General features: G+C 43.2%; 1 protein-coding gene across 1 annotated transcript in view; it reads left to right on the top strand.

The window, feature by feature from the left end:
- Positions 1-2,013: 2,013 nt before the first annotated feature.
- Positions 2,014-25,177, top strand: part of LOC122560799 (cytochrome P450 3A21-like) — a 32,734-nt gene continuing 9,570 nt past the window's right edge. The window contains exons 1-9 of the mRNA XM_043711906.1: positions 2,014-2,159; positions 10,471-10,564; positions 11,618-11,670; positions 12,458-12,557; positions 13,075-13,188; positions 17,231-17,319; positions 21,707-21,855; positions 23,268-23,395; positions 24,185-24,278. Coding sequence (XP_043567841.1) covers positions 2,062-2,159; positions 10,471-10,564; positions 11,618-11,670; positions 12,458-12,557; positions 13,075-13,188; positions 17,231-17,319; positions 21,707-21,855; positions 23,268-23,395; positions 24,185-24,278 — 919 coding nt within the window. The 5' untranslated portion in view covers positions 2,014-2,061. The remainder of the gene's footprint in view (positions 2,160-10,470; positions 10,565-11,617; positions 11,671-12,457; positions 12,558-13,074; positions 13,189-17,230; positions 17,320-21,706; positions 21,856-23,267; positions 23,396-24,184; positions 24,279-25,177) is intronic.

Below are 25,177 nucleotides of genomic sequence, written 5' to 3'. Positions count from 1 at the left end.
GACGAGGTATCAATGTTACTCACAGTGTCCACGTTCCCCACCTTGGTAACGTGAGCTCCACTGAGGTTTGGCTCTTGGTCAGAATGATCAGCTCCTCTTCCTCACACATTGGAAATTACAAATACAAATAGCACTCAACTTTTAACTTAAACTCTATGTTGCTATAAGATGGACGTTTACTGCAGCTCTGTCTATTAGCACTTTGTATTGAGTCTGTATCAAACAGTTAGCATTTCTATCAAAGGTGTTGGCTGGACCCAGACACTTCAATGGGCAGTATACGTTACTCATGTGTATTTTCTCCCCCACCCGCCTTAAACCAATCAGCTAGGTTGGGAGTGCATTGTGCTGGCATTCTGGTGGCCCCAGGCAATATTTGTGTTTGCTTTGCTATCTCTCTCCATATTGTGGACTGGCAGCCATCTTGTGTGTTAAGTGACCAACTTAATGACTCAGTAGCCATCTTGTGTGTCCCTTGCCTTGGATCACCCTGCCCCGTGCCATCTCCCACTTCAGCAAAGTATGTCCCATTTGTAATGACATTACCATGAAACATTTAAGACCCCATTCAAGATCTTTATTTAGTCTATCTTGCAGGTGCCTCAGTCCACTCTCTGAGATAACACTTCCAGTAAGGGGATGCTGCATTATGGGGGCTACTGTTTTTGGATGAAACGTAAAGCTGGAGACTCTGAAGTGAACACAAATGACCCATTACTGTCATTCAAAAAGGAAAGAAACCTTCCTGATCAATATTTTTCCTTCAACTAACATCGCTCAAAATAGATAATTTGGTTATTACCATATTGATCCTTGTGGAACCTTGCATTGTACAAATTCACTGTTACATTTTCCAACCTTACAAGAAGCATTAAGCTTAAACAAGATTTATTTGTCTGGAAAGTGGAACATTCTATACTCACGGTTAGGTGCTGAATAAATGTTTTTTTTCTTTCCACTTATTATGAAGTCAGGCAATCAGAAGAAACATTGAATGAATTGCGTAATTCATGTGGAGATACACTCATTTCCTGTTGAAATCAGTTGCTCATCAAGCTCAGGGGTGAAGTAGAGCAACATGTCAGAGAAACAGAACAGAAACAGACCCTTCAATCCAACCAGTCCATGCTGAACATAATTCCAAACTAAACCAGTCCTACTTGCCTGCTCCTGGCCCATATCCTGGATTAGTGGTGCTGGAAGAGCACAGCAGTTCAGGCAGCATCGAAGCTCCTTCCAGCACCACTAATCCAGAATCTGGTTTCCAGCATCTGCAGTCATTGTTTTTACCTGACCCATATCCCTCCAAACCTTTCCAGGGGGAGGCACAGTGGCTCAGTGGTTCGCACTGCTGCCTCACAGCACCAGAGTCCCAGGTTTGAGTCCAGCCTCAGGTGACAGTCTGTGTGGAGTTTGCACATTCTCCCTGTGTCTGTGTAAGTTTGCTCTGGTTTCCTCCCACAGTCCAAAGATGTGCAGGTCAGGTGAATTGGCCATGCTAAACTGCCCATAGTGTTAGGTGCATGAGTCCAGGGGAGATGGGTCTGGGTGGGTTACTCTCCGGAGGGCTGGTGTGGACTTGTTGGACTGTAAGGCTTTTTCCACACTACATCTAATCTAAAGAAATGTACTCATCCAAATGTCTTTTAAACGTTGTAATTGTATCCACATCCACCATTTCCTCAGGAAGTTCATTCCACACGCGAACCACCCTCTGAGTAAAAAAAAACTCTCATGTCTTTTTAAAATCTCTTCTCACTTTAAAAATGTGCCCCCTAGTATTGAAATCACCCATCCTTGGGGAAACACAACCACAATTAACTCTATCTATACCCCTCATTTTCATGACTTGGATGACTCAGTGGTACAAAAGGCAAGATTAAAACAAACACCTTTTTCGCACAGGATCTTACATCACCTCACTTTGGAAATAGCAGGTAAGTTTGGTGTGATGAAGCAATCCTGATCCCGCCCTCTGGCTCTCTGCCCCCCCACTCCCTATAAACACAGCCAGCACTAGCTCAGGCTGCTCACAGTGGCTGCCTGCTGTTTGCTCTCGGGATGGCTGTCCTTTTTGCAGAGAGTCTGGGGGCGATCCGGGCCGCTCTGTCCGACCAGACCTGGATCCTTCTCATCACTTTCCTGCTCCTGCTGGCTTGGTAAGTGTCTGCGGGATCTCTTTATCGCCTCGTCCAGCTTCCAACGATGGGACACAGCAGTCACAAAGTTCAACTGCAGTCGCTGACGGGGACGGGGAAAGTTTGTCACCAGGTGGTCTGTGTGTTTGAACTCTGTGTGTGAGGCGGAGAGAGGGAGGGGGCTCTCCTCAGCCTCTGACCGCACTCACCCTGCCCGGGCAATCGCTGCTGATTGTGGGGTATTTTCCCTTCCTCCTGCCCCCAGCCCTGAGATCCCAGGCTCTGGCTGAATGAGGCTGGTCCCACTTTGGAATTTAGTTCATCTTTTTGGGTGGAGGGAGGTGACGGAGAGAACCTGACCAGGGATATTAAATGATGGCGGTCTTCAGACATTTCAGGAGGGGTCGTTTTGGTGGTTAAAATGATTTTCAAACGACCTGTTTAGACATGTTCTCATCCATCTCCCCAATATATACCCAGACTCACATTCTGGCGCTTAATGCTTGTGTTACGCTGCTCTGATAACAACACATGCCTGATTTGGGAATAAACCACTAGCAGAGGATTTTGAGTGCTACTTAAAATATGTCACTTTTATTGTTCTGTTGCTATGGGAGATTTTGAAGAGGACTTTCTCGGACACTTTTAGAACAAAGAACGAAACCGCGCAGGAACAGGACCTTTGGCCCCTCCAAGCCTGTGCTGATATATTCTGTCTTCACTTCCAGCATCCATATCCCTTCCTTTTCATGTATTCGTCCAGGGGCTTCTTACGTGTCTGCCTCCACCACTTCCTCGGAAGCTAGTGCTTCCAAATAAACCTGTTGGACTATAACCTGGTGTGTGATTTTTAACTTTGTCCACCACTGCCTGCAGCCCAGAGGACTCAACACTGAGTTCTCCAATTTCAAATAACCTCCCTTCCCATCCCCCAAATCCCTTCCCAGCCCCTCCCCCTCCCTTCCACTGCTTTCTGCCACCAACTGGATTCATTCCTCCCATTGATCTCTATCTGTCTTCACCTATTTCCACTACATCACCCTGCCTCTGCCACCCTCTTATCTGCAGCTCCCTCCACACTCACCCTCAGTCCTGAAGACCAGTTACACCTGAAATGTCGACTTCTCCACCTCCTGATGGAGAAGTCGACAGGAGGACCAATTCCAATACTGAACAACTCAGATGGCCTCCTTCTTCAAAGACCGCAATTTCCCCCCAGACGTGGTTGACCTGCCCCCTGTAAAAACGCCATCCCATTCTCCCAATCCCTTCGTCTCCACTGCATCTGCTCCCAGGAGGACCAGTTGCAAAAACGTACAACCCAGATGGCCTCCATCTTCAAGGGCCGCAATTTCCCACCACCCCCGACGTGATCGACGATGCCCTCCACCGCATCGCTTCCACTTCCCGCTCCTCCGCCCTTGAGCCCCGCCCCTCCAATCGCCACCAGGACAGAACCCCACTGGTCCTCACCTACCACCTCACCAAACTCCATATACATCGTATCATCCGCCGTCATTTCTGCCACCTCCAAACAGACCCCACCACCAAGGATATATTTCACTCCCCTCCCCTATCAGTGTTCCGGAAAGACCACTCCCTCCGCGACTCCCTCGTCAGGTCCACACCCCCCACCAACCCAACCTCCACTCTCGGCACCTTCTGCCACACCTCCCACCTCACTTCCCTCCAAGGCCCCAAGGGATCCTTCCATATCCGTCAGGAATTCACCTGCACCTCCACACACATCATTTACTGCATCCGCTGCACCCGATGTGGCCTCCTCTACATTGGGGAGACAGGCCGCCTACTTGTGAAACATTTCAGAGAACACCTGTGGGACACCCGTACCAACCAACCCAACCGCCCCGTGGCTGACCACTTTAACTCCCCCTCCCACTCCACCAAGGACATGCAGGTCCTTGGCCTCCTCCATCACCAGACCATGGCAACACGACGCCTGGAGGAAGAGCCATCATCTTCCGCCTAGGAACCCTCCAACCACAAGGGATAAATGCAGATTTCTCCAGCTTCCTCATTTCCCCTCCCCCCACCTTATCTCAGTCCCAACCCTCGGACTCAGCACCACCTTCTTGACCTACAATCTTTTTCCTGACCTCTCCGCCCCACCCCCCTCTCCGGCCTATCGCCCTCACCTTAACCTCCTTCCACCTATCGCATTCCCAACGCCCCTCCCCCAAGTCCCTCCTTCCTACCTTTTATCTTAGCCTGCTTGGCTAAAGAAGGGCTTATGCCCAAAGCGTCGATTCTCCTGCTCCTTGGATGCTGCCTGACCTGCTGCGCTTTTCCAGCAACACATTTTTCAGCTCTGAATCCTGCATCTGCAGTCCTCACTTTCTCCACCTCCTGATGCTGCCTGGCTTGCTGTGTTCTTCCACCATCCTGTCTGTCTGTTTTATATTTGAGCATCTGCAGTTTTGTTTTGTCTCCACCACTTCCTCTAGCAGTGTGTTCTGGGCACTCATCACCCTTTGCCTCACACATCTCTTGTAAACTAAACCTCCTCCCTGCTCCTTGAACCTGTATCTGCCAGGAATGACCCCTCCGCCCTGGGGAAAAGCCTCCTATTTCCCACTCTGTCATTCATAATCTTGTGAACTTCTATCAGGTTGCCCCCTAACCTCCTGTGTTTTTGTGAAAACAAACAAGTCTCTCCAACCTTTCTTCATAGCTAAAATCCCCCATACCAGGTAATATCCTGGTAAACCTTTTCTGTACCCTCTCCAAAGTATCCACATCTTTCTGTTATTGTGGTGACCTGAACTGCGACAGAGTATTCCAAGTGTGGCCTAATTAAAGTTACCTGATCAAAGTTTGTAAGAAGATTTGTAGCTCGGGTGCTCATTGTTATGGTTCTGTTTGCCGAGCTGAGAATTTGTGTTGCAGACGTTTCGTCCCCTGTCTAGGTGAAATCTAGGTGCTTGAGAGCCTCCTTTGAAGCGCTTCTGTGATGTTTCCTCCGGCATTTGTAGTGGTTTGAATCTGCCGCTTCCGGTTGTCAGTTCCAGCTGTCCTTGCAGTGGTTGGTATATTGAGTCCAGGTCGATGTGCTTATTGATTGAATCTGTGGATGAGTGCCAGGCCACAGATTCAATCAATAAGCACTTTGATCTGGACCCAATATACCGACCACTGCAACGTACAGCTGGAACTGACAACCGGAAGCGGCAGATTCAAACCACTACAAATGCCGGAGGAAACATCACAGAAGCGCTTCAAAGGAGGCTCTCAAGCACTGAGGATGTCACCTAGACAGGGGACGAAATGTCTGCAACACACATTCCCAGCTCGGCAAACAGAACCACAATACAGTTACCTGAAGCTGCAGCATAACTTGCCTGTCCTTTCACTCAATGCCCCTTCCACTGAAGGCATGCATGCCACAGACCCATTTTACGACCATATTTACCTGCGCTGCCACCTTCAATGATCTGTGAACTTGCACACCAGTTCAGTTTGCATATCAATAATCTGAAGGGTTTTGCCATTCACTGTATAATTTTTACCTTGATGTGGAGGTGCTGGTGTTGGACTGGGGTAGACAAGTTACATCAGGTTAGAGTCCAACTGGTTTATTTGGAAGTACTAGCTTTCGGAACACTGCTCCTTTATCAAGTAATTGTGGAGCAACATTATAAGACACAGAATTTATAGCAAAGAAATTTCAGTTTCATGCAATTGAAGCAATATAGTGTGTGAATTTTAAATTTTTAACCAGTACTTGACCTTACAAAATGCATCACCTCACGGTCTGTGCAGATTAATCTCTGTATGCCATTTCTTTCTATCCAAAAAGACAAAAAACCTGTCTCACGCATCTCTTGTAATATACACACCCCCCCACCTCTCCATTTCATCGCTGGACCACGAACCTTTTCACGCCAGTAATTCATCAACTTCGCCCACAACTTCCACCCCCACCATTCTCAAAATCACCTGGTCCATCTCGGACACTTCCTTCCCCTTTCTTGACCACTCCATTTCCATCTCCAGCAACATTCCAGCAGGACATTTACTTTAACCCACAAACTCCCATAACGACCTGGACTACACCTCCTCCCACCCACTATCCTACAAGAACTTCATCTCATTCTCTCAATTCTTCTTTCTCCACTGCATCTGCTTGGACGAGGAGATATTCTACTCCCAAGCATCCCAGATGTCCACCTATTTTGGACAACATGCTTTTCTCCCCCAGCCTTTCACTGCAACTTCTCCATTACCTGTTCTACTGCTCTAAACCCCACCCCCCCACAAGGCAATAAAGACAGGATCCCCTTGTCCTCACCTACTACTCCACCAGTTTCTGCATCCAATGTATCATTCTTAAACACTTTCGCCAACTCCAATTAGACCCCACCACTAAAAACATCTTGCTCTCCCCACCCCTCCCTGCCTTCCACCTCAGGCCATTCCCTTCACTAATCCATGGTTTGTGCCACTATCCCCACCAAACCCCCAAACTTCCAGGTACCTTCCCCCGCAACAGTAAAAGATGCAAAACCTGCCAGTACACCACCCCTCTCACTTACATCCAAGGCCCCAAACGGTTCTTCCAGCTGAGACAGAGGTTCATCCGCCTTACCTCCAATCTAGTTTACTGATCTGGTGCTCCCAATGTGGTCCTCACTATATCGGGGATGCCAAATGGAAATTCAGGGCACTTTTCGCCAAGCATCTCAGTCAGGCCTGCAGGGGCTGCCCTGACCCCCCAGCCTCCCAGTCATCCCCCATTTTAACTCCCCTTCCCACTCTCTTTCCGTAATAACCATCCTTGGCCTTCTCCATTGCTACAGCGAATCTGACTGTAGAGCAGTGGAATAGGTAATGGAGGAGGTGCAGTGAAGGGCTATCTGGATGACAACAGGACAGGGAAAGCAAGTTGGAGTAATAGCACCTCATCTGCCTGGGCAGCCTACAGCCCAAAAAACTGAACATTGAGTTCTCCAATTTCAAATAACCTCCCTTCCTATCCCCTGACTTTTTTCCCAGCCCCTTCCTTCCATTCCCTTCCTTCCAGATATCAACCAGATTCATCGACCAATCAGTTCGTATCCACTACCTGTGTTCACCTATCCCTACCTCACCACCCTGCACCCCCCACCCCCTTTATCTGTATCTCCCCATACACCCACATCCAGTCCTGAAGAAGGGTTACACCCATTGACTTCTCCACCCCCTTATGCTGCTTGGCTTGCTGTGTTCTTCTAGCCTCTGGCTTGGCTACCGATTTTCTACCTATGCCTCCAACTGGCCTATCTCCTGCTGTATCCTTTGACAAACCTCCTCACTATCCTCAACTTCACCAGTCTTTGTATCGTCTGGAAGCTTATGAATTAGACCAGCCATGTTTTCTTCCAAATATTTTCTGTAGACCACGAACAGCATAGTCTCTGCATTGATCCATGGGGAACACCACTAGTCACAATCCTCCATTCCGAAAAGCATCATTCCACCACTACCCTGTCCCCGAGAACTAAGCCATTTCTGTAACCATTTTGCCAGTTCACCCGTGATGCCATGTGACTCCACCTTTTGTACCAGTCTGTCATGAGGGATCTTGTCAAAGGCTGTACTGAAGTCCATGTCAACAACATCAACAGCTTTTCCCATATCAATCATCTTAGTAACCTCCTCAAAAAACTTGATCAATTTAGTGAGGCATGACCTTGTCCACACAAAACCATGTGGACTGTTGCTAATAAGTCCATTTGCTTCTAAGTGTGTATAGATCTTGCCCCTGTGAATTGTTACCGATCATTTCCCTGCCATATTCATGAGGCTCGCAGGCCTGTCACTTCCTGGACTGTCCCTGTTATTCTTCTTAAACAATGGGACAGTGTCGGCTCTTCTCCAGTCCTTTGGGACCTCACCTGTGACCAAAGAGGATACAAGGATGTCCATCAATGCTCCAACAATTTATTCTCTTGCCTCCCTCAATGTTCCGAGCTATTTCTCATCAGGACCTGGGGACTTGCCTACCTTTATACTGTCTTATGACACACAACACCTCTTCCTTTTTAATAACAACTTGGCTCAGTAATTTGACTCTTCCCTGAGATTATCCTACCAACACAAAAATATTCATTTTAGGACTTCACTTACCTCTTGTGGCTCCACACACAGATTCCCTCCTTTGTCCTTGAGTTGGCCAGCCCTTTCCCTGGCTACCCTGTTGCTTTTTGTTTATGTATAAACCTTTTGTATTCTCCTTAATCATGTTTGCTCTCAACTTTTCATGACACCTTTTTGCCCTTCTAATTGTTTAAGTTCTTTCCAATTTTACTTTATGTAGGGCTTCATCAGTTCCCATCCTCTGGAACCTCACGTGTGCTTTTCTTTTTGACCAAGGTAAGAATATCCCTGGTCATCCAAGGTTCATGTAACTTGGCATTCCTACCATTTATTCTCACAGGGAATGTGCCACCCCTGAACTCTTACCAACTGCCGTTTGAAATACTCCCACATGTCCACTGTTGATATACCCTCAAACAGCTGCCTCCAATCACAATTCTCTAGTTCCTGCCTAATATTGTTGTAATTCGCCTTCCCCCAGTTTAACACCTTCACCTGAGGACTACTGTTATCCCTATCCATGAGTATCTTCAAACGCGCGGTATTGTTGTCACTGCTCCTGAAATACTCCCCTGCTGAAACTCCACTCCCCTGGCCAGGCTCACTTCCCAAAACCAGATCCGGTATTACTTTTAAGTCATCGTCAACATTCTTTTAATTTATTCTGGAAGTTTGTAGACAACTCTAAAATACATCGCCCCTTCTAATCCTATATGGCTCCCACATCAGGACTTCAACATTTGGTTATTCTCTCATAGACATTGGCCAAGGCAGCATTTATTGCCCATTCCAAATTACCCTGTAAAGTAGCAGTGAACTGTTATAGTCTGTGTTGTGTAGGTCACTCTGCAGTTGGGCTTTGACCCAGTGATGATGAAGGAATAGTGATTTTCCAAGCCAGAATAAATTGTTCCTTGGAAGGGAACTTATAGGTGTTGGTGCTCCCATTTCTGTCGCACTCATCCGTCCAGATATTAGAGTTCCTGTGTTTGGATGGTGGTATCAAAGGAATGCTGGGAAGTTGCAGCACTGCATCTTTATATTTAGTATGCATTGCTGTCATGGTGGACCAGTGTGGAGAAAGTGAATGTTTAAGGCACTAGGCAGATTTTTCTGGTTAACATCCATGCCTTTGGGTATTATTGGAGCTGCACTCATCCTGGCAAGTGGAGAGGATTCGAAGTTCCTTTATGGATGGTGAAAACACTTTGGGGAGTCAGGGGGTAAGTTGCTTGATGCAGAATTCCCAACTTCTAACCTGCTGTTGCAGTCACAATATTTGTATAGCTGGTCTATTTCAGTTTCTAATTAAAGGTGACACTCAGCAGTTTGGTGGGGCGATTGAGTATAATCCTATTGAGTGTTGGTTGAACTGTCTAGTTGGTGATGGACATTACCCAGCACTTGTTGCTTGAATACTATGTACTGATGCATTATTTGCCACCTATCAGCCTTGATATTGTCTACATTGTCCTGAATGTAGAGAGTTTAAAGTAGTGAATCAAAACTGATTGTGAGATCCAAGATTCTGAATTTAAACAGCAATAGATTGATTTCCTGCAAATATAGAAGATTTGATAAAAGTTTTCAAAATCATGAGAGGTCTTTGTGGAGTGGATAAGGAGAAACTGATTCCAAATAAATACGGATTGGTAACCAGAGGCCACAAGTGGAAGCTGTACGGATAGCACATTTTTAGTAAAGTGACAAGTTGCTATGATCTGGAATATTCGATTTGATTTGATTCTCTACAGTGTGGAAACAGGCCCTTCGGCCCAACTAGTCCACACCGACCCTCCGAAGAGTAACCCACCCAGACCCATTTCCCTCTGAGTAATGCACCTAACACTATGGGCAATTTAGCATGGCCAATTCACATAACCTGCACATCTTTGGATTGTGGGAGGAAACCAGAATACCGGGAGGAAACCCACGCATACACAGGGAGAATGTGCAAATTCCACATGTTGCCTGAAAGGATGGAACAAACACCAAGAATGTTTGCTGAATCATGGATTAACGCAATGTACAACTGTGTCCAGAACACGCTCACTCCTGAACCTTCTTTGAAATGTTCAAAAATATCTCCATGTTTTATGTTGATGTGTTATGTGGAAGATTGGTGTTTAAATGAGAAGCTATTTTGTGGAGCTAATTTAATGGGAGTTTGTTTGATTTAGTTCATAACCAATGTGTTTATTATTCCTTAAGGTTTTGTAACCAATTTATTTTGCAGGTACAGTCTTTCCCCATATAGGCTTTTTAGACAGCTTGGAGTTCCAGGCCCAAGACCACTGCCATTCATTGGAACATTTCTACATTATAGAAAGGTATGTTTAATTTTTTTCTTACTTGACTATGGGAAAAACTCCCCTCTTGAATTCTGCCTGTTATGGAAGCGTTCTTCCATAGCACTATAATTTCTTTAAGCCAAGTGATGAGAGAATTTTCCCAAGCCTGTGTTTAGTTGAGAGGAGATCAAGGTTCAAAACACATGGAAGCAGCAGATGAATTTGTCATTTTTTTTAACACATAACAAAATTGGGTGAGGGGGGACAGAAATAGGGAAATTCAAGAAAAGTCACTCCCTGTACTACATTGCTTTACATTCTGGCTCTCTTGTTGCCCTGAGCTAAGAAATAGCGGAAAACTGGTTGAAAGTGGGGGAGAAAGTGCTGAGTTGTGATTGGATGAGCAGCTTTCTTTGCAGATTCTGTTGCTCCAGCTCAACCAGTGACAGGTTCCCTCTCTCCCAATCTATCAGCTTCTCCAGAGGCAGAATCCGCAATGGACCTGGGGAAAGAGGGCTCTGAAGGATGCGGAAGGTACATACGACATACCACAAGAGGAGAAGAATTCAGGAAGGAGTGGAAGCAGTTGTGGATTTAGAGGTTGCCTGCTAGTTTGAGATATTTAACTTCTCAACTTGGAGAAAACACTGGGAGAATTGTATATGTGACAGCAGGGGGCTGCCTTTCTCCAGCATGTAAGAATGGACAGATGCATCTAATGGACAAGTAGTTGAGCACATGACAGCTAAAGGAGTCTGGATAAAATGGGGAAGGCATCACACGGAGGATACACACTGGCACAGACTAGCTGACTCAAAGGAAATGCATTCATCTATGAATGTGTCTAATTCTTTTTTGAGGTCATATGAATAGACACCTGAAATATCTGATTTCTTGAAGGAATAGTTGTATGGCAACTGGAGTGGAATTAACTTTTTTTAAATTTAAAACAATAAAACAAGTCTGTATTCTTATATCTCTTCAATAATATCAATATATCTTTCTTATCTTTCTGATGCAAGTATTTATTGTTACACATTTCTTGTACTTTGTGATTTATTTTTGCTGATTTTTCTTTTCTTTTCTGGCCAGGGTATGTTTGGATTTGACACAGAATGCTACAAGAAGTATGGAAAAATGTGGGGGTGAGTGCATTTGATTAACCAGTAGTATTTGTGAAGGTTTTGGTTATTATCTTCGAAAAATCCATTTTACTGCAGTTATGCAGTGTAATTTACTGTATGATGAACAGAATGGTACACCCAATTTTGAGGTAACGATCTTTTCAAGCTGACTTTGCATTGATGTAGTCAATTATTCCTCTTTAGTGCTCCATGTGGTAGAGGTGAGGTGGATGCTTTCACTTTGTACTTAAAAGATGCAAACTCTAAACAGAGTTTAGAGTTCTGCAAGTTCCGGCGAGGGATATTCAACCTTAATGCAATTACTTCTTTTTAACAAACAGTCAAATTGAGAAATGGCCAATGGTGTGCTCACTCTCCTTTGGGGGGGAAGGGAAAGGTGGTGAAATGCTGGTGAAAACCAATTGAAATATTAGAACATTTCAATTGAAAACCAATTGAAATATTAGAACATTTTGAAGATAATTCCTTGCGGGCTTGCCGCGCTCTAATGTTCTGTTCCTGAAATTCCACGTGGTTCTGTAAACTATAAATGTTTTATAATCTGGTGCAGTACAGCACCACAGAACAATTGGAATTTAACCTTCATTAATTCACCAATTAAATTTTGACTTAAATATTAAATTTATAAATTGATTAGTGAGGAGTTGAACCAAATTAGAACCATTTTACATCTCTCACATTTTACATTCTGCTCGAATCCCCCACACCTACTCCACAAGAAGACTTTCTCTCTCTCTGTCTGATTTAAAGCCCAGATTTACAATCTGACTTTTTTTTTCTCCTTTAGCATCTATGATGGACGCCAGCCCATTCTATCCATTATGGACCCTGATCTAATTAAAACCATCTTCATCAAAGAATTTTACACTTTGTTCACCAATAGACGGGTAAGTATTCAACTGCATGGATTAGAATAAACTCTTATTCTCTACCTGATTTGTTTAAATCTGCCTTGGCTAGAATGTAACTTAGTTCCCAGATTTTGTCCATCTGGTGTTCTGATTTCATGCCATGCAGGGTAAAGGTCAGGCTTACCAAGCACAACTGCATTTGTCACGGATTGGGGTATGGGATGAGAAAATAAGATTATAAGGAATAGGCCATTTTTCTCCTTAAGCCTGCTTTACCATTCAGTAAGGTCATGACTGATCAGATTGTTTTCAATCGTGGAGATGAGGCCCAATGCTGAAATCGTGCCAAAATGTTGCGTCCGGAAATGGACAAGTGGGATCTGATTGCTGTTCTTTCCTCACACCCTTTCTGTTTTCTCTACACTGTCTTCCCCATCCAACCTAAATACTCATTGCTGCTTTAGCAGAAATCTGCTGAAAGATTAACATGTATAGAACCTAATATGTAAACTAACTTAAAATTGAAGTTTGACTTGCCAATGTTTTTCTGTAGGACTTTGGTCTGAATGGACCACTGGCTGACTCTATCCTGATTGTTCAAGATGACCACTGGAAGAGAATCCGAAGTGTGCTTTCGCCAACTTTCACTAGTGGGAGACTGAAAGAGGTAATGAACCTCCAACCCATTCCCCAGTAATTGAAGGTTTTGTCTCTGCCTGTAATTGTGGCGTGTAAGATTATGTATATGGGTCCTTGTGTATCAGATGCAAAATTGTACAATAACTGATCTCATATGATGAGTGTAGCTGATACACAAAGGAATTATAATTTGAGACGATAAAATACAGAGTAACATGAGGACATCCTAAACTCTGCTGTACATATCTTCACTCCCAGCAAATGTCATTCCCCTAAAGAAGCCTGCTCACTGACCTCCTTTGACTCCGTGTCAAATGTCTTCATTTTAACATTCTCATCCTTTTTTCCACATTACCCCATGGCCTCACTTCTCCTTATCTCTGTAATCTTCTCTGTAATGTTCTAATATTTCAATTGGTTTTCACCAGCATTTCACCACCTTCCCCCCCCAAAGGAGAGTGAGCACACCATTGGCCATTTCTATAGGAATTCTCTGCTCCTCCTATTCTGTATCAAATTTATAAATACTTCACCATTGATTTCAGTAGTCTGGGGCCCAAGCTTTGGAATACCTTCCTATCTCACATTTGGATACAGAACTGATTCAAAGGTAGAAGACAGAGGATGGTGGTGGAGGGTTGTTTTTCAGACTGGAGGCCTGTGACCAGTGGAGTGCCACAAGGATCGGTGCTGGGTCCTCTACTTTTTGTCATTTACATAAATGATTTGGATGCGAGCATAAGAGGTACAGTTAGTAAGTTTGCAGATGACACCAAAAGTGGAGGTGTAGTGGACAGTGAAGAGGGTTACCTCAGATTACAACAGGATCTTGATCAGATGGGCCAATGGGCTGAGAAGTGGCAGATGGAGTTTAATTCAGATAAATGCGAAGTGCTGCATTTTGGGAAAGCAAATCTTAGCAGGACTTATACACTTAATGGTAAGGTCCTAGGGAGTGTTGCTGAAGAAAGAGACCTTGGAGTGCAGGTTCATAGCTCCTTGAAAGTGGTGTCGCAGATAGATAGGATAGTGAAGGCGGCGTTTGGTATGCTTTCCTTTACTGGTGAGAGTATTGTGTACAGGAGTTGGGAGGTCATGTTGTGGCTTTACAGGACATTGGTTAGATCACTGTTGGAATATTGCATGCAATTCTGGTCTCCTTCCTATCAGAAAGCTGTTGTGAAACTTGAAAGAGTTCAGAAAAGATTTACAAGGATGTTGCCAGGGTTGTAAGATTTGAGCTATAGGGAGAGGCTGAACAGGCTGGGGCTGTTTTCCCTGGAGCGTTGGAGGCTGAGGGATGACTTTATAGAGATTTACAAAATTTTGAGGGCCATGGATAGGATAAATAGGTAAAGTCTTTTCCCTGGGGTTGGGGGGGGTCCAGAACTAGAGGGCATAGGTTTAGGGTGAGAGGGGAAAGATATAAAAGAGACCTATGGCAACGTTTTCACTCAGAGGGTGGTACGTGTATGGAATGAGCTGCCAGAGGAAGTGGTGGAGGCTGGTTCAATTGCAATATTTAAGAGGCATTTGGATGGGTATATGAATAGGAAGTGTTTGGAGGGATATGGGCCAGGTGCTGGCAGGTGGGTCTAGATTGGGTTGGGATATCTGGTTGTCATGGACGGGTTGGACCAAAGGATCTGTTTCTGTGCTGTACACCTCTATGACTCCTTAAAATATTACTCAGACCATCTATCTCCTTCACATTATCAATTTCCCCTCTGAAACCTCCCGTTTCAACCTGCATATAGCATTATTCACCTGACATTTGTCATAATCATGTTTTTTTTTATCTGCATCCTTTTAATCTCTATCTTTTTTAAGAAGTTCTAGATATCTTCTGCTCTACTTTCTCCCCATCGTGAGTACATTCCTATCCCTCCTTTCAAAAGAAGCCCATTGCTCATTACTGTTTGTTTGTTGGTCTACAAGTCTAATCCATATCAATTGTAATTACAAAGTTCTTAAGTGCACTTTCACAATTAATTATTCATAATTTAGCCTGTTCTTTTACTTTTTATCCATAATAACATGAGCCTTTTGTAACAATCACCGTTTCCTAAATGTTCTCTTCCAGTTCTCCTTGTTCCGGTTAATCCACCTAATTCCCAAGAAGTAGGTGTTTCCTTTCTTTTGGATTGGAAACATTATTGCTGTAGACCATTCTCCTGAACACTCTATAGGAGCTTATACCCATCTTTGCTCTTTTGCACTACAGTTATCTCAGCCTATATTTGTATAATTGATATCCCCCTTAATAACTATTGTATCATTTCTAATGTTCTGTATAATTAGTAATGAACTCAATACTACCATGCCTCATCCCTTCTTTTCTATCTTTTTCTCGGAGCACCTTTAAATTCAGAAATATTTAATACCCAATCCTACAAAACGACCTCTTTGAGCCAAGGCTCAATTATTGCTACAATAGCAATTCCAGGTGCCTTGCTGAGTCCTATATTAGCTCCCAATATTTCTTGCACCTTGGTGCTGCTCCAGATTTCCGCACCCTGTCAAGCTACTTTCAAGTCTTCTCAATACCACTAACAAATCACATTGCACAGAAATTGGTCCCAGCTCTGTTTGGGTGCAGCACAATCTGTACAGGTTTCATCTGACCTGGAACTGATCCCAATGTCCCAAAAATGAAAAGCCCTTTCTACTGCACCATCTCTGCAGCCACATGTACATTTATATGGTCTATCCTTCTATTTTGTGTGTGTGTGTGTGTGATCCAGAGGTCACTACTTCTAAGGTCTTGCTTGAAAACGTCCTTCATAGCTCCATAAACAGTGAATGCAGGACAATTCTACTTGCCAGTAACAACGTGGGCCTTAACTGCTGGATGTTCACCCAAATGGCCATTCAGTGACATCCTTGGCCCTGGCACTTGGGAGACAGCAGAATCATCATGGATTCAGAACTGCAGGAGTATAAACAGATGGTCTATTCCATCTAACCTCCTGTTACAATTGACTTTCCTGTTATCTTTGTCTTGCTCCATACAGCTCAACCAGCTCTGGCTCCATAGATTTGGCTTCACTCTAAATGAAACTTCACAGTTCTGAAGAAGAGTCACTAGACCTGAAACATTGACTGTGCTTTCTCTCCACAAATGCTGCCAGCGACTTACCGAGTTTCTCCAAAAAATGGGTTTTTGTAGTTCTGTGGTTTTTTTATTTGTTCAGTGTATCATTTATCCGTATGGAGAATTAGATACAGATTGGGGGAATGCATTCTTCTTGACTGCCTGGTGGTCATCCATCCTGTCTCTCTCACACTCAAGATGTGGGATGACCACATCTGTCATTGTGCTGTTTTGACCTCCCAAGTGTTCAGCAGCAATGCTCCAAATCCCCGAAGCTTGAGCTGTTGCAGCTGATGACACTTCCTGCACATGCAACCAACATGTGATCAACAAGACCAGGTAATGGATGTGGAATTTGATGAGATGGGTTATGTATGGCTGAGTTTTGAAGAGTTTTGTGGGTGGCACAGTGGTTAGCACTGCTGCCTCACAGCGCCAGAGACCTGGGTTCAATTCCTGCCTCAGGCAATTGTCTTTGTGGAGTTTGCACATTCTCCCTGTGTCTGCATGGGTTTCTTCCGGGTGCTCTGGTTTCCTCCCACAGTCCAAAAACGTGCAGGTTAGGTGAATTGGCCATGCTAAATTGCCCATAATGTAAGGTGAAGGGGTAAATGTAGGGGAATGGGTCTGGGTGGGTTGCTCTTCAGAGGGTCAGTGTGGACTTGTTGGGCCGAAGGGCCTGTTTACACACTGTAAGTAATCTAATCTAATCTGTGCCAGTGTGTGCAGGTAAAGTGCTAGTAGTATTTTATAGTTGGTGGGGTTTAGGGAAGGTTGAGGAAGTGGATAGTTCCTGCTGGGAAATGAAATATATTATCTGTCACTGTGTAATCCTGAAGGGATGTGGAGTGTGTAAGATGCTCCATTACGAGATGAAATCTGCTAGTCTCCAGGAACATATGACTACATTTGGGTCCCAACCAGCTTTGTATGTATCCTATACATTGTTTGTCCTGATTTTTTTTCCCCTTCCCAGATGTGTCCAATCATCAGTCACTATGCAGAAAATCTTGTAAAGAATGCAATAAAGAAAGCAAAGCTGAATGAATCTGCTGACATGAAAGAGTGAGTAACTTGTCTATAAGATTACACATTTCTGTTTCTGTACCATAAATCATTCCCAAACACGATAAATGATTTTCATTTTGATCCCAGGACTTTCCGATTTGCACTGGTCTCTAAATGGAATTCATGTGATGTTTGCTAACTTTCATGAACTTGCTGGTCATCCTGTGTTAACCAGTTATACCTTTATATAAGCTGGTTGTGATGGTACATCTTAATGTCTCACTACAGCTCAAACATGTAGCTTCCATATTGGAAAGACATATACACTTTGAGGTTTCTCAATCCTTCCATTTCTCCCTTTGGGTAACATTGGCAATGATGGTGGATGAACTGCTTCTGAGATTTTCTTAATGTCACTTTGAACCTCGCTGTAGACATAAGATAGAGGAGGTGCCATAAGAGTTTATTTTACCCCCCATCTCCATCAATGCACAGTGGCATTGTTTATAAAATACACTGTTTATAAAATACATTGCAACAACTCACTAAGGATCCCTTGACAGCTCATTCCAAGGAGCCACAATCTCTATAATCTAGAAGGACAAAGGCCATGGATATGCTGGCAACTACCACCTGCAAGTCTGAAACACATCTCTGACTGGACCAAAATCATGGAACTTCCTACCCTGGTGTTACAGTCGAGATGCCTCACTTTCACTTAATCAAAGGTAATTGGGTTGAACTCACCCAGCGACACCTGCATCCCTAAAAAGAATGACAAAAAAACTTCTGTCTAAGCAGAAAGACTCTCATATAATTCACAGCTTTTACTCTGTGAATTTGATTGAAACTCAAATAGTATCCACATACAAGACATGAAGTCATTGGGTAATGTACAAATAATCTAACCATGTTGTCTTTTTGCCCAACTCAATAAATTGGTGCCGTCCTCCAATGGGAACAGTTTCTCTCTACTCTGTTCAGACTGTCATTTTGAATCCCTCCATCAAATCTTCTCAGACCAGTCCCAGATTCTTCTATCTATTTATGTAGCTGGAGATTCTCAGTCCTGAAGCAATTTTTGCGATTTATTTTTTTGCATCCTCTCCAATTCATTCCCTTATAATTTGGTGCCAAGAACTGATTGCGAAGCTTATTGTTGAGCCTAAATTTACATTTTTAGCACAGTTTGTCATAATGCTCTTGCTTTTGTACTCTCATACCATTGTTTATGAAGTCTTGGATCCCATTGGCTTCATTAGTCACACTCCCTCTGGACCTGTCTTATCACCAACAGTGAATTGTGCACCCATAACCCAGCTCTTTGCTCCTGCACCACATTTAGACTTGTGCCCTTTATTTTGTATTTTCTCTCCCCATTCTTCCTATCAAAAGAATCACTTCACACTTCTGTGTTAGATTTCATCTGCCACTTGTTTCCCTAGGTTTTCTTTGCCCAGGGTTGACAGAAGAAAGATGACAGTAATCTTATCGAAATCCTGTCTTTTTTCAAGTTTAATACTATTTTCCTTGTAGTTCACATACCTCTTAAGTTTTGTCCTGTTTATATTTTGACATTGTACCTTGTCCACATAAGTCCAGATCATTGTTTTAGATCAAGTAGACCAGGAATCCTAACACCAACCCCACTATAAACTTTCCTCCTGTTCAAAGTAATGTTTCTTATAACCTCTGCCAATTTTGTATCCATGTTGATTCTGTGCGTTCAATATATTTGCATATTGCTCACTGTCAGGACACTGGGTAAACACTCCTGCTAAATATAAAACCAGCAACACAAAAGATTTATCCCATGCAGTAATCTGTAAAGGTTCGAGTGGCCAAGATCTATTTAAAGTAAAACTTAACAACTTCATTTCTTAAAGTATAACAGAATAGTGAACTAACCAGTATTTACAATTTCTTCCTCTGACATATCTTTTTACCATCCCTTCTATAATACTAGTCTGATTAAAACCCCCAATTAAGATTTATAAAACCACACTTCTTATCTCAAAACTAGGCAGATTTTGTTCCTCTATTCGGATTTTCCTGTGTCTTCTTAGGAATTTCTGCGTCACAGGTTACTGATCAAAAAGGTACTTTTAAGAGAGAGCTATTTTTCAGGCAGTCTGTTTTGCATGCTGGGCTTGTCAGTTCTCCTCTCAACTGTTCAATTTTCCCCAGTCTTGTACCCCCAAAGAATCTGTATCAGTGGCTTTTAATATTGTCAATATACTCAATTCAAACTGGACTGGAGTTTGATACTTTTCGGGGTATAACTTAAACTGACTGGCCAAATTTGAATTTGTTTTGTCTCCAGGCAGTGATCTAATTGAGGTGTTACATTGTTGCCTTATTAAGAACCCTTGGTTCTGTGTCAAGTAGTTCTGCTGCTTTTAACTGTCAAAGTACATCCACATCTTCATAACATCACAAATCCGTGTAGCACTAAGTCTGTGTACACCATCGATAAGATTACTGTCATTTTCCTTCTGTCAAACCTGGGCAAAGAAAAACTCAGGGAAGTCAGTTAAACATGATTTTACTTCAACAAATTGATGTTAGCTTTCCTTAATTAAACCACCTTAGCCCAAGCCGCTATCTTTTCTCTCCACTGGGGTGAATAGTCATCCTTGATACTCAATTTTTACCATGCCATGGTCTCTATGCATAAATCCTCTTTTTAATCCTTACTTGACCGCATTTCTCCTAACTCCTCCGTTATTATTTAAATACTTCATAGACATTTGGATTCCTTTTTGTTGGAAGCCACTTATTTCTCATACTCACTGTATTTTTTTTTAAAATCCTGCTCTGAAGCTTCTATGTATAGCCTAATTTTTTAATTGAATGACGCAGTCATTTTAATGTCCTCTTATCTGTGTTATTTCTTCATCCCAGAAGTTCTGGCTTTGTTTGTTATACCTTTCCACTGGAAATGTACCTGATTCAAACTATTTCCTCTGTTTTAGGGCAGCACATTCTTCAGTTCTAGTTTGCCCACATTGGCCAAATTTGTCTCACTCCATTGAAGTTGGCTTTTCCTAGTTAATTATTCCTTCTCCTGAATTTCTTCATGTTCTCTTCTGTAGCCAGTCTCAACCAGATGATAGTGATCACTGTCCCCTGCAGTTGACTGATAGTGATCATTGTTCACCTGCTGATACTTGGCCCCACTTATTCCCATAAACCAGATTCAGCAATGTCACATTTTCTCCTTGGACTAGAAATGTGCTGCTGTTGAATCTTTTTCTATAAACATTCTAGGAACTCTTTCCCCGCTTTTCACAATGCTCCTATCGCCAGTCTATACGCCTCCCTTTTGACACTTGCTTCCAGATATTACTGTTGCTCTCCCTACATGATACTGTAAGGTTCCATTATTAGCATTTGCAATTTGTGAATTCACTCATCTGCACCTTATAAACTACTGTGACATCACTGTCCGCTTATCCATAATTTCTGGCAGCCAAAACTATGATGGAAAAATGACCATTAAAATAAAACCATCAGTTAGGCATTCCATATAATATTATAGTAAAGCAATCAAATGCTTCAAATGGCTAACAAGGCCATGATCACTAATTGATGTTGTTCACATTCTCTAGATTTTGAGTAGCAGCACAGCCAATGTTAGAGCTGTTCTCAGTGCTGTGAATGCACAGCTGATAATTGGCTCCATGGGGTACCTACCTTGACTGCTTACATTTGTATTCACTATTCCAGTGAACTGAAGTGGAAACAAAACGATTGCAGACCTGCTGTAGTTGGTTGGTTTTAAAAATCACTGAACGCCATGTTGCAGCTTTATTATACTGCACTAGGTTTTCCTGAGCCAGATCATTTAATGGGGTCTAAATTTTCATTCTGCTATGGATTTCAAATAACCACACTATCACAAAATAGGAGTACTTCCCTCAAGCCTGCTCTGTCACTCAGTGTGATCATGCCTAATCATCTACTCAGTACCCTGTTTATATTTTCTCCTCATACTTTTGATCCCTTTAGACCTAAGAACTATACCTAATGCTTTCTTAAACATTCAATGATTTGGCTCAACTGCGTTTGGTGGTCAAGAATTCAATCGGCTCACCACTCTCTGGGTGAAGAAATTTCTCCTTATCTCAGGCCCAGATGGCCTATTCCATATCCGTTAAAGTTCTGGACTCTCCAGTTATCAGGAACATTCATCCTGCATTTACCCTATCTAGACCTGTTAAAATTTTACAGGTGAAGTTGATACATTTAAGGAAACATTAAATCACCATGAGAGGGAGAACTGAATAGATATACTGAGTGTTAGATCACAGTTTGGAAGCACTCATGGTTGGTACATACATGCGATGGTTTACTCTTGTCTTTACTGTCAAATGGTGAAAGATTTTTTTTTCTCTTTCAGCTGATAAGCAGTTGTAACAAATAAATCTTTCTTTTCTTCCAGTATCTTTGGTACATACAGTATGGATGTGGTGACGAGCACTGCATTCAGTGTGGATGTTGACTCGATCAACAATCCCAATGACCTGTTTGTTAGCAACATCAAGAAACTGATCAAGTTCAGCTTCTTCAACCCAGTTCTTATTCTTGCTTGTAAGTGATTCATAATATTTCTTTTTGTTTTAGTTGAGTTAGGGGAAGGTTTTCTTCTGATTTGAGGAGATATGCTGCTGGTTGCAATGTTCACTCCAGCTGCCCTGTTTCCATAGCTGCAGTGCCAACAGTTTGCACTTCTAGTAGCTTTCATAGATTCCCTACAGTGTGGAAAAAGGCCCTTTGGCCCAACAAGTCCAAACCGACGCTCCGAGCAATCCACCCAGACCCGTCCCCCTACTCTCTACATTTACCCTAAACTAATGCACCTAACCTACACATCCCTAAACCCTATGGGCAATGGATAATTCACGTAACCCGCACATCTTCGGAAAAGTGGGAGGAAATCAGAGCTCTGAAGAGGAAACCCACACAGACATGGAGCAAATATGCGAACTCCATATAGGCAATCACCTGAGGCAGGAATTGAACCATGGTCTCTGGTGCTGTGAGGCAGCAGTGCTAACCACTGAGCCACCATGCCATTGTGTCAAAAAATCCAGGACTCAGCAGACTTCATTAGGGACCCCAAAACATTTAATAATCATAATGTCATCCATATCCAAAGAGGAGTTTTCTCACTTCAAGACTTGTCAGCTATTCAGTTCCAACTGTAATCACCCAACAAAGGGAATATCTAAACCACTTCCCCTTGACATTTGATTGCAATGCCATTGCTGAATGTGTGCCATTGTCAGTATCCTGGGGAATATCACTGCCTAGATACTGAACTGGTTCAGCCTTATAACTCATGTTCTCCATGAAAGGTCATCTCTCAAAGCCTGCCCAAATTCTACAAATCCTAGGTCAAGAAGGATGAAATACTTGCCTGAATGATTGCAACTTCATAGGAATACCATGATCTAAGAGCTTCAATAACACTCCAAGCAATGACACCTTCCAAATGAAGCAGCCTGCGTAACTGGCTCCCCATCCATCACCCTAAACATTCTTGCTGTTTTTCACTGGCACACAGTAGCAACAGTGTATACCACCTGCAAAATTCAGGACCTTATCAAGGTTCCCTTGACAACCCCTAACAAACCTGTGGCCTCTATCACTCAGAAGAACAATGGATTGGGAGACCACTGCTTGCAAGTTATTTTCTCAGCCACCCACCAAATGTTAAAGACTATATTGCCACAACTACAGTACCATGGGATCAAAATCCTGGAATTCTTCCCAACAGTGAGTCTGTTCCTTTTATGACAAGGACTGCACCAGTTCAAGAATGTGGATCACCACCAGCTTCTAAGGCCAATTAGGGTGGGCAGCAAATCCATATAAACAATCACCCGAAGCAGGAATTGAACCTTGATCTCTGGTGCTGCATCAGCATGTCCTATGAATAGTGTCTTGGTGTACTATCAGTGCTATTTGTCATCTTTTATAACTTTTATCTTTTGTTCTAGTGGTTTTTCCTGCTGTTGTTCCAATCCTTGCGAAGCTTAATTTTAGCTTCTTCCCCAGAGATGTGAACGAATTTTTCATGAATGTTCTGGCAAACTTGAAGGCAAAAAGACAAAAGGGAGTGCACACTGTGAGTATTAAACTAGTCATTGAAATGCTTCTCTCCCTGCTATATGAAGAGTGTTGTGAAACTTGAAAGGATTTCAGGAAAGATTTACAAGGATGTTGCCAGGTTTGGAGGGTTTGAGCTATAGGGAGAGGCTGAATAGGATGGGGCTGTTTTCCTTGGAGCATAGGAGGTTGAGAGGTGACCTTATAGAAGTTTATAAAATCATGAATGGCATGGATAGGATGAATAGACAAGGTCTTTTCCTTGGGGTGAGGGAGTCCAAAACTAGAGGACATTGGTTTAAGGTGGGAGGGGAGACTATTAAAAGGGACATAAGAGGCAACATTTTCACAGAGTGGTCCGTGTATAGAATGAACTACCTGAGAATATTAGGTTAGATTAGATTAGATTCTCTACAGCGTGGAAACAAGTCCACACCGACCTCTGAAGAGCAACCCACCCAGACCTATTTCCCTCTGGCTAATGCACCTAACACTATGGGCAATTCAGTATGGCCAATTCACTTGCACATCTTTGGACTGTGGGAGGAAACCAGAGCACCTGGAGGAAACCCATGCAGACACGGGGAGAATGTGCATACTCCACACAAACGTTCACCCAAGGCTGGAATCGAACCCGGGTCCCTGCTGCTGTGAGGCTGCAGTGCTAATCACTGAGCCTCTGAAAGAGACCCCTTGTTCCTCTTCCTTGCTAACGGGATGAAGCTGAGCTCAGGGAAGGTAGTGCTAAGCTCTGTTGGGTTTTTTTTAAAAGCTAAGTACTCACAAATGGTGGTTGTTTAATTCTAAGGATCGGGTGGATTTCCTGCAGCTAATGGTTGATTCGCAAGTAACCAATGTCAGCTCTGAGAAACAGAATGGTGACAGCAAGTCGATAGACAAAGGTATCATCAGGAGAAAGCTTCTCATTGCCTTCATCCTTTGTTTCTTTCTGATCCTGAAATGAATACTCCCTATTCAGTTTCTTGTTTGTTATTGTCCGGTCCTCTAGTTTTCCCATTCCTACCTGGCTGACAATTTAGACATGTGATCTATTCCCAGCTCCTTAAGTGTCAGTGAGGGGTTACATGGAGCATTTTGGAATCATAGAGTCAAGAGCTATGTACAGCATGGAAACAGACATTTCGGTCCAATTCATTCACCGCGACCAGAGATCCCAAACAGATCCAGTCCCATTTGCCAGCATTTGGCCCATATCCCCCTAAATCCTTCCTATTCATATACCCATCCAGATGCCTTTTAAATGGTGTTAATGTACCAGCCTTCACCATTTCCTCTGGCAGTTCATTCTATACACACACCACTTTCTGTGCCCTTTTGGTCCCTTTTAAATCTTTCTCCTCACCTCAAACCTGTGCCCTCTGACTTTGGACTCCCCTACCCATGGCTGTTCATGTTTTCCATGCTCCTGACAATTTTATAAACTTCTATAAGGCCTCTGACGCTTCAGGCAAAAGAGTCCCAGCCTATTTAGCCTTTCCCTAAAGCTCAAACTCTCCAAACAGGCAACATCCACGTAAATCTTTTCTGTACAATCTTAACATCTTTCCTATGGCTGAGAGACCAGAATTGAACACAGTCTTCCAAAAGTAGCCTAATCAATGTGCTCTACAGCTCCAACATGATCTCCCAACTCCCATACTCAATGCACTAACCAATAAAGGGAAGCATACCAAACACCGCCTTCACTATCCTGTCTATGTGTGATACCACTTTAAAGGAACCTGTACTCCAAAATCTCTTTATGTGGCAACACTCCCCAAGACCTTACCATTAAGTGTAT

This window comes from Chiloscyllium plagiosum, chromosome 21 (assembly GCF_004010195.1).
Source record: "Chiloscyllium plagiosum isolate BGI_BamShark_2017 chromosome 21, ASM401019v2, whole genome shotgun sequence".
Classification (NCBI taxonomy): domain Eukaryota; kingdom Metazoa; phylum Chordata; class Chondrichthyes; order Orectolobiformes; family Hemiscylliidae; genus Chiloscyllium; species Chiloscyllium plagiosum.
This window is presented reverse-complemented; position numbering and strand designations above follow the sequence as displayed.